General features: G+C 39.1%; 4 protein-coding genes across 4 annotated transcripts; 3 read left to right on the forward strand and 1 right to left on the reverse strand.

Annotated features, from left to right (window-relative positions):
- Positions 1 to 323: 323 nt before the first annotated feature.
- Positions 324 to 4,327, forward strand: cyp21a2 (cytochrome P450, family 21, subfamily A, polypeptide 2; the record flags this gene model as incomplete). Its single annotated transcript, XM_079276188.1, has 12 exons — positions 324 to 444; positions 674 to 862; positions 971 to 1,060; positions 1,139 to 1,293; positions 1,472 to 1,567; positions 1,769 to 1,879; positions 1,977 to 2,063; positions 2,774 to 2,857; positions 2,987 to 3,100; positions 3,190 to 3,356; positions 3,886 to 3,989; positions 4,074 to 4,327. The coding sequence occupies 12 exons, from the start codon at positions 324 to 326 to the stop codon at positions 4,325 to 4,327; spliced, it is 1,572 nt and encodes a 523-aa protein (XP_079132314.1).
- Positions 4,328 to 8,059: 3,732 nt separating this feature from the next.
- Positions 8,060 to 10,191, reverse strand: LOC306782747 (uncharacterized protein; the record flags this gene model as incomplete). Its single annotated transcript, XM_079276189.1, has 8 exons — positions 8,060 to 8,187; positions 8,286 to 8,339; positions 8,436 to 8,483; positions 8,562 to 8,747; positions 8,856 to 8,885; positions 8,993 to 9,268; positions 9,356 to 9,679; positions 10,164 to 10,191. 8 exons carry the CDS (start codon positions 10,189 to 10,191, stop codon positions 8,174 to 8,176), a joined length of 960 nt encoding a protein of 319 aa, XP_079132315.1. The 3' UTR covers positions 8,060 to 8,173.
- A 627-nt stretch (positions 10,192 to 10,818) lies between these two features.
- Positions 10,819 to 12,530, forward strand: LOC306782323 (allograft inflammatory factor 1-like). The gene is made up of 6 exons (XM_079275632.1): positions 10,819 to 10,883; positions 10,960 to 11,021; positions 11,187 to 11,253; positions 11,347 to 11,388; positions 11,539 to 11,704; positions 12,062 to 12,530. Exons 1-6 carry the CDS (start codon positions 10,865 to 10,867, stop codon positions 12,147 to 12,149), a joined length of 444 nt encoding a protein of 147 aa, XP_079131758.1. The 5' UTR covers positions 10,819 to 10,864; the 3' UTR covers positions 12,150 to 12,530.
- Positions 12,531 to 12,641: 111 nt separating this feature from the next.
- LOC306782236 (casein kinase II subunit beta-like) lies at positions 12,642 to 15,584 on the forward strand. Its single transcript, XM_079275502.1, has 7 exons — positions 12,642 to 12,732; positions 13,089 to 13,164; positions 13,740 to 13,842; positions 13,937 to 14,052; positions 14,138 to 14,213; positions 14,292 to 14,481; positions 14,852 to 15,584. Exons 2-7 carry the CDS (start codon positions 13,093 to 13,095, stop codon positions 14,940 to 14,942), a joined length of 648 nt encoding a protein of 215 aa, XP_079131628.1. The 5' UTR covers positions 12,642 to 12,732; positions 13,089 to 13,092; the 3' UTR covers positions 14,943 to 15,584.
- Positions 15,585 to 15,776: the final 192 nt, after the last annotated feature.

Genomic DNA, 15,776 nt, shown 5'->3' on the forward strand with positions numbered 1-15,776 from the left:
ACAGTGAATTAAAACACCCAAATCCTTTGATGAAAAACAGTTTCTTCATTCCCTGTACTATAAAGACATGCCATGACTGACTGTCCTGTCAACTGTGAAATGTTATCATGCCCTTCAGCGAGTCCTGGCCATGTGTGTGTGTGTGTTGCATTTATCTTATTATCAGATATGTTGACCGACAAAATGTTTAGACATCCTTGATTTTAGTGAAAACAACATTGTATCAAGCCGACGAGCTCAGAGACAGATGAGGAGACTATAAAAGGGGCAAAGCAGTGTGCTGACCACCTTTCTGAAAGGGGACACCAGCGAGAAGACACAAAATGCCAATAGAAATATCATTTATCACTGTGGGAGCTGTGCTCCTAGTTGTGGTGCTGTTGATGGTGCTGATTTGTATTTCTGGTCAGAGAGACAAATCTGTACAGAAAGACCACAAGGGAAGTAAGTCTACAGGTAATTATCTATTTATTGTCTGTTTATTTAAACATGCTGATCGTACAATCAAGTGTTTTGATTTCTTGAAAATACAATGAATGAATGGGACATTTTCTTAACACATGGGAAACTAGTACACCACTGAACTTGATTACTCGATCTAATGGATTTATAAGATAATTGTTTATGCTCTCGCTGTTTTACCTTTGTGTTTCTTAACTCCTTTATCCAGTAGTTGAATCTGGACTGCTGCAGTATCTCTGTCAGTTCCTGCCCCGCTCCTCGTCTCCTTGCCTCCCGGGTCCCCCCGGCCTCTTCCTTATAGGCAATATGATGGAGCTGACGCATGAGCATCTGCCAATCCACCTGACCAATCTGGCACAGCGGTACGGAAACATCTACCGCCTGAAATGTGGAAACACAAGTAATCATCCCATTTCAGATTGATGGATTTCATGATATCAAATACTGACTTAAAAACTCAAAAAAACTTTTTTGTCGACAATACAAAACCTTGTTGTGTTTTTTTTAGCCATGGTGGTACTTAATAGTGGTGAAGTCCTAAGAGAAGCACTGGTGAAAAAATGGTCAGATTTTGCTGGGAGACCAATTTCATACACAGGTAAACAACTCAATCTTCTTTTGCAGCAGAAGTATGCACAGCATGTATGTCCTTATTACCTGTACTGACTTGCATCAGGTGCCATTGTGTCTGGGGGAGGGCACACCATCTCTTTGGGGGACTATAATGAGGAGTGGAGGGCACATCGTCGCCTCGTCCACAGTGCTTTGCAGCGTTGCTGTCAGCAATCACTGCATGATGTGATCGAGAGGCAGGCACTGCATCTGAGAGAGGTACAGAACACAGGCTGAACAAATGAACACCAGGGAATTATATCGTGCCCTATCTTTTTTATTCATTTTTTTATTTTTTTAAAGGGCTGTAATGTGCTTGCAGAGATTCAAACCAAATGTTGGATAATTTCCACAGTGGTCACATGAAAAGATAAAGCATGGTTTGGTCACTGTTTAGGTTTTGATGGACTATCAAGGCAGTGCTGTAGACCTCTCGGAGGATTTCACAGTGGCAGCCAGCAATGTCATCACCACTTTGGCTTTTGGAAAAGAAGTGAGTATCTCTCAGTGTCAAAGATGGATCGACAGCTGTGCCTGGTTGCTGTTTATCTTGGGGACTGGCCAAGGTCGCTGTTCATGTTGCTCTTCTTAGAAGCGTGCGTTACCTTGTGCAATCGTAACGTACTATTCTGTTGCTGGACAGTGCATTTCTTTGATATGTTGTGTTTAAAATGTAAATCTCTGTGTTTTCTAGTATGAGAAGAGTTCTTCGGAGCTACAGCAGCTGCACAGCTGTCTGAATGAGATTGTTGCTCTGTGGGGCTCGTCCTGGATTTCTGCTCTGGACTCCTTCCCACTGCTCAGAGTCAGCTAATATTCACTGTCTTGACTATAGATCACAGCAAAGACTAGCAAACATCTTCTGAATGAGATTTTACACATTGTCGTTTGTTTTCTCAAAGAAATTACCCAATCCAGTATTTGCCCGTCTCCTGAAAGAGGTGGCCAAGAGAGATGAAATTATAAGAGAACATCTCGACAATTACAAGGTTGGTGAAAACAAATGCCAAAGAATGAAGAGGTTTAATTCTGCTAAATTGCTGTGGTCACAGATAAACAAAAAGCATGTCTCGGTGTGTCTTAGTGATCAGAACAATTAAGACATCAGGATCATAAAATGAGTAATGTTATCTACTGAAGCCTATATATATATAGGCTTATATATATATATATATATATATATATATATATATATATATATGTATTATATATATATATATGTATTATATATATATATATATATATATATATATATATATATATATATATATATATATATATATATATATATATATATATATATATAAGCCTATATATATATATATATAGGCTTATATATATATATATATATAATATATATAATATATATATATATATATATATATATATATATATAATACATAATATATATATATATATAATACATATATATATATATATATATATATATATAATTTGTTTTTGTCTGCTTGGATATGTTACTATAGAGTGAAAGAGAAAGGAAATAAATTCACATCATAGATGCCTTAAAAATCAGAGTTACCGGTAATCGTCTTTGTGTATGTATCCAGAAAAGTGCATGAATTTGTAAGATATCACATACAACCCGTTGTATGTGTGTGAAAGTGGATCCCAGCTGCATAAATCCCATTTCCTGCCATGCTGATTTTAATCAGCTGTTGCTTTGTTGTCTGTGCAGTCACAAGACAAGAAAAATGACAACACAATTACAGGATCCCTCCTCCAGGGCCTTGACAAACTTCACGACACAGATCCCAGAGTGGTAAGTACATAGAACAGAGAATACAGGGGAGATCAATTCTCAAATGTATTGGGAATAAATGTAATGTCATTCAAGACGAATACTGTAAGTAGCACTTCTGTACTAAATTATGAGTTTTCATGTTTCCAGCGCCTGACAGATGTCCATGTTCATATGGCCACTGTGGACCTTCTCATCGGGGGAACAGAGACCACTGCAGCCTGGCTGAACTGGACTGTGGCCTTCCTCCTCCACAGACCAGAGGCAGGGCACGTCATTTACCATAAAACAACATATTTACAAACCCTGAAGTTTATCTCAGTGTCTCTCCCCTCTTCTTCTTTAATCTTCAGGTGCAGGCCAAAGTGTATGACGAGTTGTGCACAGTACTCGAGGGACGATACCCCAAGTACAGTGACAGACACAGACTCCCCGTCCTGTGCTCTCTGATCAACGAGGTGCTCAGACTCAGGCCGGTTGCCCCGTTGGCGGTGCCACACAGAGCCATCCGAGACAGCAGGTCAGCTGAATGGCAAAATGAAGTTAAAATGAAAGAATTATAAGATAATTGGCGAACTACCATGTCTATAAGATCAGATATGGTTAAGGCATTGGTACTGGTTGGTACAATACAGACCAGTATACAAATCTTGTAACACAGACCTACGTTCCTCCAATATTTCACTCATCACGTTTACTTCTTGGTCCAACACCAAGACTGAAAGCATGGTGAACATGGCTGTATAGAAATAATTAAAAACGCCTGCATGAAATATATTATGCAAAAAAGCAATTATGTCTACACTGGGAAAGAAAACAAGTAAACAGCATGGAATAATGAACCTCTGCTTTAAAAAATGCTTGCTTCCTGTAAACCAACAACATCATGAATAAATAAATAAACTAGACAGCACCAAATGGGTGTACATTTGTTGTACAATGTTTATGTCTATAAAGTATTCCATATTGATATATTCCTGTTGGTGTCAGTCAGCAGTTACACACAAACTTTGCATTATGGAAAATGTATAACCACCATTCATGATTAGTATTGCAGGTTACTTCATCCCGAAGAACACAGTCATCATTCCTAATCTTTTTGGGGCACACCATGATCCTGCAGTTTGGTCTGACCCATACAGCTTCAAACCAGGTACTGCTCTAACCGTGAGGTGAAGTGCATTCCTTTCACTTGCTCAGCAGATCTCAAATGAAGCAGCTCCTCTCTGGCTTTCAGAGCGCTTTCTGGAGGGAGGAGGAAACTCCGCCCGAGCCCTGATCCCTTTCGGAGGGGGTGCTCGGCTCTGCCTGGGAGAGTCTGTCGCCAAAATGGAGCTCTTTCTGTTCACTGCCTACTTGCTGAGAGATTTCCACTTCATCCCTCCTGAGAGCGGGGCCTCTCTGCCCGACCTGAGGGGAGTTGCTAGCGTTGTACTCAAGGTCAAGTCCTACACAGTTACAGCACGTCCGAGGCCTCTGACTCATACCTGAATAGTGTACTGCTCTGACTAATACCTGAACTATAGTGTACTGCTCTGACTAATACCTGAACTATAGTGTACTGCTTACTTGTTGCTTAAACGCTGTGCATTTGTGTGCAAATAAATGATTTTTTTTGTCTTACTTTTACATGTAAACATAATTACAGAACATCCATGTGTATGTTTCTCATCAACAATTTCCATTTGCCTGAACTATTAGATATCCAAATAAAATAGTCTGTTAATTGGTTCTTAAAACTGAATTCATACAATTGTCTCATCTTCCATAAATAACATGTAACCCAGGCCAAATATATATTGTTTTTTGTTTCACCTCTTGAATAAAGACAAAGCTAATTGCATTAACGTTGAAAATAATGAGCCTCAACATCACCTGTAGAGTGGAACATTACAAGGATGTACTGAACACTCTTCAGGTAGAGCTGCATGCGAAACAAAACCTGAGGTTTGTACAAGTTACCGGACACTGAAACTGGTCAATTCTACACTAGTAATTAACAGGACAAATATACAGTCTGACAGCACCACCCAGTGGATTAACGCTGAATATGCTGCAGAAAGTGAAATCATTTCCAACTGAGGATCCTCATTGCTGCTTTAGAAGCCCTACTTGTAAAATTGTTCGCATTTAGAACATCAATACAGATAAGACGATACAGACGATAACAGGTGTTACTAGAGTGTATTATCATTTATACATGTGACAAATATCACATGAAAAACACACAATGGACAGTTCACATGAAGCATTCATTTGCATACTGGCCACACGTTTGTATTAAGTTAAGGCAAGGCAAGGATATTTCTACAGCACATTTCAACAACAAGGTAATTCAAAGTGCTTCGCATAAAACCATTAGAAACATCAAAACGTAAGGCAAAAGAAAAGGAGATTTAAAAACAATTAAGAACATTGATTGAAACATTAAAAACAGTCATTTAAACACTAAAAAGCAGTGTAAGCAATAAAATACAGTAAAATGCAGAAATAGATTAATATCCTTGAATCTGCTTCAATTAAAAGCAGCAGCAAACAGAAAAGTCTTCAATCTTGATTTAAAGAACTGAACGCTGCTTCTCCATGTTTAGTTCTGACTCTGGGAACAGAAAGTAGACCGGTCCCAGACGACCTGAGGGGTCGGGATGGTTCATAAGGTAGCAGCAGATCAGAGATGTATTTTGGCCCTAAACCATTCAGTGCTTTGTAAACCAACAGCAGGATTTTAAAGTCAATTCTGTGTTGGACAGGAAGCCAGTGCAAAGACCTCAGAACTGGGGTGATGTGATCCACCCTCCTGGTCTTAGTGAGGACTCGAGCTGCAGCGTTCTGACGGACGTTTTACAGAGACCTGTAAACACACCGTTACAGTAGTCCAGTCTGCTGAAGATAAATGCGTGGACAAGTTTTTCCAAATCCTGTTGAGACATAAGTCCTCTAATCCTTGATCTATTCTTCAGGTGATAGTAGGCTGATTCTGTAATTGTCTTGATATGGCTGTTCAGGTTGAGGTCTGAATCCATAACTACACGCTACAAGTTAAAGGGTTAATGTGAAAAAATGAACATGGGCCTCTCCTGGGCTGGTCTTAAACTACAGATGAGTAATTTCCTGAGCATGTGATTTTAGAAAACCTTTGCTATCAGAGGATTGAGCAATAAGCAAGAAACCTGCGAGAAGACATCTGAGCGAAGAATGGTTTCCTTTATATCGTTACGACTCTGTCTTATATCTCTCACACAAGCAGCAGCTGGACTTCAGTTATTTGGTAATTATATAAAAAAAAGTTAATGACTCAAGCCATCCTTGAACAATGTAAAGTCAATATCACGGTGTCACGTGACATTTCATCTTCTCATTCAACAGTTACTGAGCGCTCCAGTGCTGCGGTAGGCACAATAGAGCTTCACTGCTTCCTCAATATGTATAAAGGACTCGCCCCTTGTAACAACAAAGGGATACATATCACGTGGAGGACAGGAGACAACACACCTTTAAATGGGAAAAGATTTAACCTTGAAAATCCCTCTGAATGCTTCTCTAAACTAATCATCACTAAAAAGCTGACGGATCATCACAGAAAATGGAAATGCCAGCTGACTCAGAATGACACAGTGAAAGCTACCATCAGTTACACAACAACAATAAAAGGTACTAAACTCCACTTCAGCGTCCTCCAAATGAACAATGTGGTTTAATGTGTCCAAACTGTAACCAGTGCCCCCTTTCCCTCAGATGTCAGAGAGGAAGTGTTTGCAGCAGTGGGTGAGTCAGTGTCACTCTCTTGTAGCGACACTTCCTCTCTTGGTGTGAGTGTCAGGGGGAAGTGGTCTGTGGGTGAAAGGACACTGACAGAGGATATGTCACCCCACAAAGGCCAAACAGAGAAATTCCATGTCAATGAAGATTCATCGCTGGTCATTAGCAAAGTGAGTGCTCTGCATGCTGGGGACTACCAATGTTCAGACTCCACTGAGCAGCAAAAGGTGTTTCACAAAATCAGTGTTAACACTTTAAATGCCAGAGCGGAGCATGAATTGTTCTATATCTTGTGTCACTGCTATTATAAAACATTTCCTCTCACGTTTGTCTTTACAGTTACTTCAGAGCGTGGGCCAGGTGGAGATAATCTCACTTGTGTGCTTACCTGCACTAAAGAATGTGGAAAAGACATCAATTTGACTTGGTCTGGAGGTAGACCAAATAGCTGGCAGAGCTGCTTAATGGCTGTCAATAACTCTCTGATAAACAGGCTGTTTCTCCCAGTTTTGTCAATGACATCAGATGAATTCATTTGCTTTGTGCATAGAGAGAGTGATGTGATGGCATCAAAGAAGTGGCACACTGTTCACCGTAAGTATGCACAACGCTGTTGTTGCCTTTTCTCCGAAATAAAAGCAAAATGTTTTCATGTTTCTGAGTAAACAGAGAGGAAATTATTACTATTTAATGTCAACAGCTCTGCAAACACCTGCGTGGGTAGCCCTTCCGCTAGCTCTCCTGATGTGTATAACCGCTGGAGGATCCTACATGTGCACCAAGAGGAAGCGGCACAAGGATGCAGGTAGTGAATGTGGTTTAGGAGACATACAACCTACTGTACAACTCTGAGAATAATCTGGGCGCCTCAATGAGAATGAAATAATCCACGAATGGCTGATGTTTTCTTTCCTCCCTGTTTGCAGGAAGTGAACCGTCAAGTATTGGAATGGTAAGAGACAAAACATAATTGTGGTGAAAATAATTTTTCATATAGCTTTTGTCGAGCATATATTTCCCAATGTAATAACTGCAGTATTCCTCTTCACAGACTCATGTTTACGAGGTCATCCAGGATGCAAATCAGGAGGAGTTACAACGGCAAAGACAAACCAAAAGAGGAGCTGTCGCCACCACTGACAGTTTCTATGATTTATTACAGGCTGTGAACTAAATAAAAGCGTCTTTTAACTTTGATTTCAACCATCTATACACTAAAAATACCTTTTTTTGAAATGGTTATCAGTGTTTATGACTCCTTCCTCGTGATCATTCATCATCCTATAGATATTTATTCACATTGGAAAGAAATAGAAAGATTACATTGTAAACACGTCTTCATTTAAAAAAATAATAATATTGTTATCAGATGTTGATGAAAAAACATGGCAATAAGGACTCTTTTCAGCAGTCTAAAAACAGTTTAGCATTCTCTATGTTGATCCATCTAAATCTCAGTTACTCTTTTAAGATAAACACATTGCAGGTGAGTTAATGTTACATGTTTTACAAGATGAGACAGTAAGGACTTTGATTTTACGAGGAAAATCTTCTTCTTTGTCTTCAGCAGACTGAATGTCACTGATGCCGGACTGCAATGATGGAGAGGAATTTGTTATTTGGCTATTTTGACATGATGTAAATTAAAGTATGACTGTAGTTGTGATTTGATGATAGTAGTACTACTTACAAGTACACAGGCCTTCATCCAGGGCTAGTTGGTAGAGACAGTTGTTTGTAGGTTCTGTGAGATGAAGTTGAAAAGTTATCAGTGAAGTGGTACACAAAGGTCACAGGAGCTGGACTAAAACAGGTTGTGAGAGAGTAACATGGTGCTCACCCTCTGAAGGTATCAGATCCACAATCTCATAAACATGCGTAAAAGTACCTGAACAACAAGAGCACACACAGTTATTCTAATATGCCACGACACTGCATTGCTCATCAAGATGAATGAAGATCAAACCTGGTGTGTGCCTCTGGGTTTGCTGTGTAACTCTCCGGGTGTTCCGCCTGCGGTAAATGAATAGTCCCATCAGTGCAGCCATTATGGCAATCCCAACAATGACTGAAGCCACAAGAACAGCAATAAATGCTCCTCCACTGCTCCCCTCCATCTTGGTTTCCAGAATAATCTCACTGGTTGTCAATCCTGGGCAAGACAGGAAGCAAATCTAAGCATTTGCAACATCACATTTAACAGGAGAATACTGACACAATTGAATTAAGTTGTATAATATTATAGTTTTTGCTGCAATACCTGGATCTGTGGCCAGAGCGACATTTTCCACTTTATTTGAATAGCAAAAATAGAAAAGGAAATAGAAAAGGTACATTAGGAGTTATGCATATTGTCTTTTGTTGGCAGCGATGATACAAGATAGTTAAAAATCTTACCTCGGACACGCAGGTAAATTTCAAAGCACCGCTGAGTTTGTCCAAACACGTGCTTACATGTATACCAACCACCGTCCCTGTCGTGCACAGACTGGATCGCTAATGACGTCCCGTTCATTTCAACCCTTTCAGAGTCAAGAGGTTTACGGTTACCTCCTTTCAGCATTGCCCAGGAGATATGTTGGGGTGCTTGTTGTCCTGATGTGACGTTCACTGGGCAGTTCAGGTTAACGGCTGCGCCGGGAGATGCTTTCACTGCTTGAAGGGTTTTGCAGTCTGAAAAAGGTGAGATCTCTGTCATACAGGAGCTGGGATTTATTTGAAAAAGAGTGAAAATTCGGAGAACATAATGTGTAATCTTACCTCTCACTTTTATAGAAATGTTTTTGACATGAATACAGTCCCAGCCTTGCCAGATTTCACATCCATACAGTCCCTCATCAGATAGTTGTGTTTTTGTCAGAGAAAGAGACAGATTTCTATCAGCATCCCATTTCACACGTTTAGCATCCTGGAGGTTGGCTGTTTTAGGCCTGGCAAGGATCACCTTCATCTGACTGGCATCTGTGGCATACTTAACCAACTTGACTCTGTAGTTGTAGGGTTGTATAGTTGTTCTGTAGTTCTCAAAGCAGGGGAGAACTATATCGTCTTCTTTAGAAGCAAACACAGTCACTGGTGCGATGTCTTTGAAATGATAAGAGATAAAGATTAGAATCCCTTTCAGAATAACACCCAGAGTACGTTGTTTAAAGGGTTTTAGATGACATAGCTATAAGGCAGATCATTCAAGATTTTACAATAATTAGCAAAATATATTACATCCGTTATTAAATAAGTACGTTTTAAGTTCAACAACAGTCAGAGATGGTATAAAGCAAATACTTCTTTGTTAAACTGACTATGAACAATAAAATACATTTCGAATGTGGTAAAGTAATAATTCAGTGACCTACTCACCTCTGCATTCTGATATGACTATGAACAGAACTAATAGTCGGAGACCTTGTAGATAAAAATGTGCCATTTTCTAAGTAATGCAGCCAACTGGAGTGAGAAAATTGTATTCACTTCAAGACTTGTTTTTTTGGTCTCCACCTATTCTCAGTTCCCTAAGTCACACATGACACTATACCTGCACAGCCAAATGTTGTTTTTTGCTCTGTTGTACCTAAATGTGTGGTCAATAGAGCCCCCATTCGGCAAGAACAAGACACCACATCAAATTGACAAACGGAACATAAGAGCACATTATGTTGTTGCCAAGTAATATATTGAGGTCACGTTTAAATTTGAGTTGGATATGTTAAAGAGCAGCACTTGCTCCTCCCGAATTATCTTTACTGAGGTGCCCTTGAGCAAGGCATTCAACCAGCAACCACTCCAGTGGAGCTGCTCAGTGACTGGCAGACATGTGCATTGCTCTATGCATGCAACTTTTGGTGTGAATGCATCAATTTTTATTCAAACATGCCTCATCAGCAGATTATTTCTGCAGGTAAATGTGCATTGCTCACTGTTCACAACACAGTGCTGCGTCCCTCTTCCATCCTTAATTGTAATGTCAACTTGTTTTTTAAAAACTGGTGGAGATGTAACACTTTTCCACATAGACTGTATTAGAGCTTATCAATTACACAGCAGGTATCCTGCATGAAAACTACTCTTATTGTGCTGGTCAAATCGAGGCTATGTGTGAGTGTTGTACTGTGAATTAATACCTTTTGCTGCAGCCATAAATACTGCAGAGGAACCTCACCAACGCAAACCACAACTTTGGAACTTCACTTCCTCTTGTCGCTCAATTTAGAGAAACACCATCATAGCTTTCTGCACTTTCCGTGTTCACAGGCTCTCAGCACTGTCAACAGAATGGACAGCAATCCTCAAGGTTAGTTTGCCTTTCCTTCTGCTAACTCTGTTTGTCATTTCACGTTCTTTATATCGTCCTGTACATCATTTCACAGGAGGTAAAGCATACGGTCTTCTCAAGTCTCAACAGGAAGAAAGACTGGACTCTATCAATGAGGTGAGTTGTTCTCTTTTGAAAAATTCATCGTGTTCCACTAGAGATCACTGGCTTTTGGAGTTATTTTACGACAGACAGGGCCTGGACACAAACACATGTGACCTGTGTGATACCAATAATCATATGTCTGATTGATTTGTATTATTTGGTATCACTGCTCTATAGGCTTTTCTCTCAGACCCCAAGTATGCAGAAGAGGAAGACCTAAGTTCAAAGCTTGACATGTTTAAAAGTGAGTATCAAAAGGCTACCAATCGCTCCTCAGTTAATTGTTTTATTTAGTGTCATACATTTTGAAATGAGATTACATTTGCTTGTATTACAGAGAAATACGTGGAGTTTGATCTCAACGACAAAGGAGAATTAGGTATAATTGCACTTGTCTTAAAATCTTAAAATATTTGTTGCTACAATTCGCAACTGTTGCTTTCAGTAGTGATTCACATCATATGCACAGATTTTATATCGATAAGTACTTTTTTAGTTATTTTCTGTCTTTGAACGATCAACTTTATAGATTTAATGGGGTTAAAACAAATGCTGGAAAAACTCGGATTGGCCAAGACTCACCTAGAGCTGAAAAAGATGATGGCAGAGGTCGCTGGAGGGCCATCGAAAGACACCCTCAGCTACAGTGACTTCCTGAATATGATGCTGGGAAAAAGAAATGGAATTCTAAAACTGTAAGTGAATACATTCAGAGAATGGGCGGAGAACCAAAGATGGGTCACATGAGGATTAGAGTTAGCGGAGATTAAGTCTCCAAATTATATTTAAAAAAATGTATGAAGCCTCTATTAATACTGTATACAATCGTGAATAAAGCCGATAACATTGTTATTTTCTAATTTTAAAAAGTTGTTTCTCAATCTCAATTAAAACCTGAAAAATGATGAGTTGTTCATAATATTGGCTCAATTTTTTTATAAAGAACCTGAAAGTAGATGTCTGATGATTGTTTAATGCAACAGTAGTACTCTCTATACTGTATACGTTTAATGTCCTGTACAGCAGCTGACATGTCATTTTCTTCATTTAAGGATCTTGATGTTTGAGGGCATGGGAAAGGAGCAGGAGAACAAAGATGTTGCACCACCTCGTCGCAAAACCTTTTCTGATCTGCCTTGAAAGAGCTCTTCATCCTATAGGAGGGATTACTTTTTTCAGATTTAAATATAACCCACATCTTTAAAATCCATGTCAACAGAAAAAACAAAACACCAACCACACTGTATAATGTGCATTATGAAGAAATGGAATCTACATGAAATGCTTTGTATATGGTGGGCTACCAAAGCCTGCTTAATCCATATGATATTGCTTTAGCTACTTAATTAAATAGAACACAGGGCCGATTAATATCTGGACTCTACATGACCATTATAATGTCAGACAAAATACCATAATATGTACAATATAGGAATAGCACCGTTTTATACAAGGTGAAAGCCATCATTCAAAGCATAAATTCAACGGTAGTTTTGCTGAAAATTCATTAAAGTGAATGAAAATGAATTTGTATTCTGTTCATGTTCTTAACAAAATCAGCCACATTTTCTTTCTCGGCAGTATTTTATGGGAATATGCGTCATGAGGAACTTTATTTTGAAAACTTTGACCGACCGGAAGACGTATTTGTTATCCAGGGAGCTAAACGAGGATAAACTAGCTCAGCTTGCAAGTTGATGTGTTAACTAATATAGAAATAAAGGTGAGTGAAAGTGACTCCCTGTAAACAGTTATACACATTCAGGAAACAGTACCTCTAACGTTGACTACATGTTGCTGTTATAAGAATAAATTCCATACGTGTTATAGCCGACGGACGCTAGCAAACAAGCTAACGTTAGCAGCAGGTTTGAGACGCAAATTCACGGTTTGCATTAAATTATACAATAAAATCAAATGTTTTGTTCAAAGTCCGCGAGATAACAGATCAGGTTTGTTGCAACTAAGCTGTAAAATATCTAATATGTGTTCGTAAACGTTACATCTTATATGACGTGAATGTGTTTAGGCGCTAGCCACAGCGTTAACGTCGGTCCATTGACTTGTTTGGTTCGTCAGGAGGATGAGCAGCTCGGAGGAGGTGTCCTGGATCTCCTGGTTCTGTGGACTCAGAGGGAATGAGTTCTTCTGTGAGGTTGGTCCACACATTGTTTTTAAACTGGAATTTATTTGGCCACATTTAGTGAGAACACCCATTGTTGTCACGACAGGTCAGCTGCCGTAAATAGGTTTTAATGAACGTAAAGGAGTCACGTGAGCCACCAGTTTTCTGTTCCTATTTGTCATTCATTTGATTTAATTAAGATTTCGCTAGTTTTGAAACAAAAGGAACAAAATAGATATAGCATATTACAAAGTATTACTTTGTAATAAAAAAAAAAAAAAAAAAAAAAATATATATATATATATATATATATATATATATATATATATATATATAAATAAATAAATAAATAAATAAAGCCCCGACATGTACAGTAAAAAGTACTTGGCATGTAGGCATCAATGTGTAACATGTCTAATTAGCTTAGCACTCACACAATCCAATTCTAATTTCAACTCCTTGCTTTATCATTGGCAGCATCTAAATAGTACTGTTAAGCTCTTGCATAACACTTCCTTATCAATGTGCTGTAGCAATGGGATGTTGCTTGCATCAGTAAATAATGCCATTGATGGCCATTCATTATCTCCAATGGTGTGTTACAGGTGGATGAAGACTACATACAGGACAAGTTCAACCTGACAGGTTTGAATGAGCAGGTGCCTCACTATCGGCAGGCTTTGGACATGATTCTGGACTTGGAGCCAGGTGAGAATATCAAGGAATTAGCGGTTCCCACGTGATGTGGAAATAAAGTAGAGTCCCCTTTTTTAACTGCCTTTAATAACTTTTGATCTGACAGATGAGGAGCTTGAAGATAACCCCAATCAGAGTGACTTGATAGAGCAGGCAGCAGAGATGCTCTACGGGCTCATACATGCACGTTACATCCTCACAAACAGAGGCATTGCACAGATGGTAGGCTATCACTTCATGATTTCACATTCTGACACGCTTCATGACATGAATCAATGGAGATTTCTAAATTATTTGTTCTCCATAGTTGGAAAAGTATCAACAAGGGGATTTTGGCTATTGCCCCAGAGTCTACTGCGAGAATCAACCAATGCTTCCGATCGGTAAGTCGGTGACAAATTCACGCTGTACCGTTGTCAGTGGCTATGAAGACGTACTCAACCATCCCTTGTCTGATGTAGGTCTGTCAGACATCCCTGGAGAAGCAATGGTGAAGCTTTACTGCCCAAAGTGCATGGATGTTTACACCCCCAAATCCTCCAGACACCACCACACTGATGGAGCCTATTTTGGGACCGGATTCCCCCACATGCTGTTCATGGTGCACCCAGAGTATCGTTCAAAGCGACCAGCCAACCAGTTTGTGCCACGGTGTGTTTGAGTTATTATTTGTTTTTATTAGTGCCGTGCTTTTCTTAGTATGTTTTAATGTGTCGGATTTCGGGGCTTTATTGGCAAAAATGGAATATAATAGTCATTACTGTGTTTCCATCACACTGCTCCTTTAAGTGGTTGGCGTATAGAAGGCACGTTTCCCTCGGACCTTAGTCTGGCTCAATATTGAACAAGTACTACAGGTTGACATTGATTACCTGGTCACATTTGTCCTGTTTAGGTATCTGTACTGAAACACAGTTCTGGTATATCGGTGATCACAAGATGTCATACAATACTCAGCCTTTGTAAAAAAGACATTTCCTTTTGTCCAGGAGGTGATTGTTTTTTTGTTTTTTTCTTCCAGGCTATATGGTTTCAAAATTCACCCAATGGCTTATCAACTCCAACTTCAGGCTGCGTCAAGTTTCAAGAGCCCAGTCAAGACGATTCGCTAGAACAACACGATGGACTGAAAGACCTCACTGTCTACTGCTTGTTGGAAGGAATGGATTATATAGTCCCACTGAATGCCTGTAGTTTCCCAAACTCACCTAGACACTTTCAGATTCAAACATTTCCTCATTTATCGAAACACCGTACAGTTGAGCAGGTTATTGTTTCTGTATTAAACATGTAACTGATTCCAAAGGGTCAATCTCCTCAGTGTTGAACTTTAGTTGATGTCTATCAGTCTTTGCACATGTTAGGGTTGTTTCCTCCTCAACGTGGCTTTAACTCCTACGGTGTGCTTTCGACAGGTTTGCCTTGTCAGTGATATGGTCAATCCAAATCATATTCATCTAGTATTTAATGCTGTAAAGATTAAGGATTCTATTTGAAAACAGCAATGAGTGTAAATGTGATCAGGTGATAGTTCCAAGAAACAATGAATACCAAATTAGAGGAAGAAAATTGAACTATGCTTGATTTCAATTTTGTTATTAGGCTATTTCCTTAAAGTTTAGAGACTGTTTGTACTCTATTGTTTAGGCAAATGTAACATGATAGAATATTACAATCGTTTCATCTCAATAGTTTGGTGTTGGTTGGACATGCAGCAACATCAACTGTGAATGGCATTAAATATTTATTTCTTACCAAGATCTCTGTCGTACGTTCAGAATGGTATGCTTCACACACAGACTGCCAAATAAAATGCAGAGTAATGCACGTTTTATTTTTTCATAAAAAGACAGGGATAAGTCACAAAGCAACAATATTTTTCCGTCGTCTAAAAACTATTTTCTTTTTGTGAAATTCTACATTTTCTTCCAGGCGAGGTTTCTGTT

Source organism: Melanostigma gelatinosum (genome assembly GCF_949748355.1).
Source record: "Melanostigma gelatinosum genome assembly, chromosome: 9".
NCBI lineage: Eukaryota > Metazoa > Chordata > Actinopteri > Perciformes > Zoarcidae > Melanostigma > Melanostigma gelatinosum.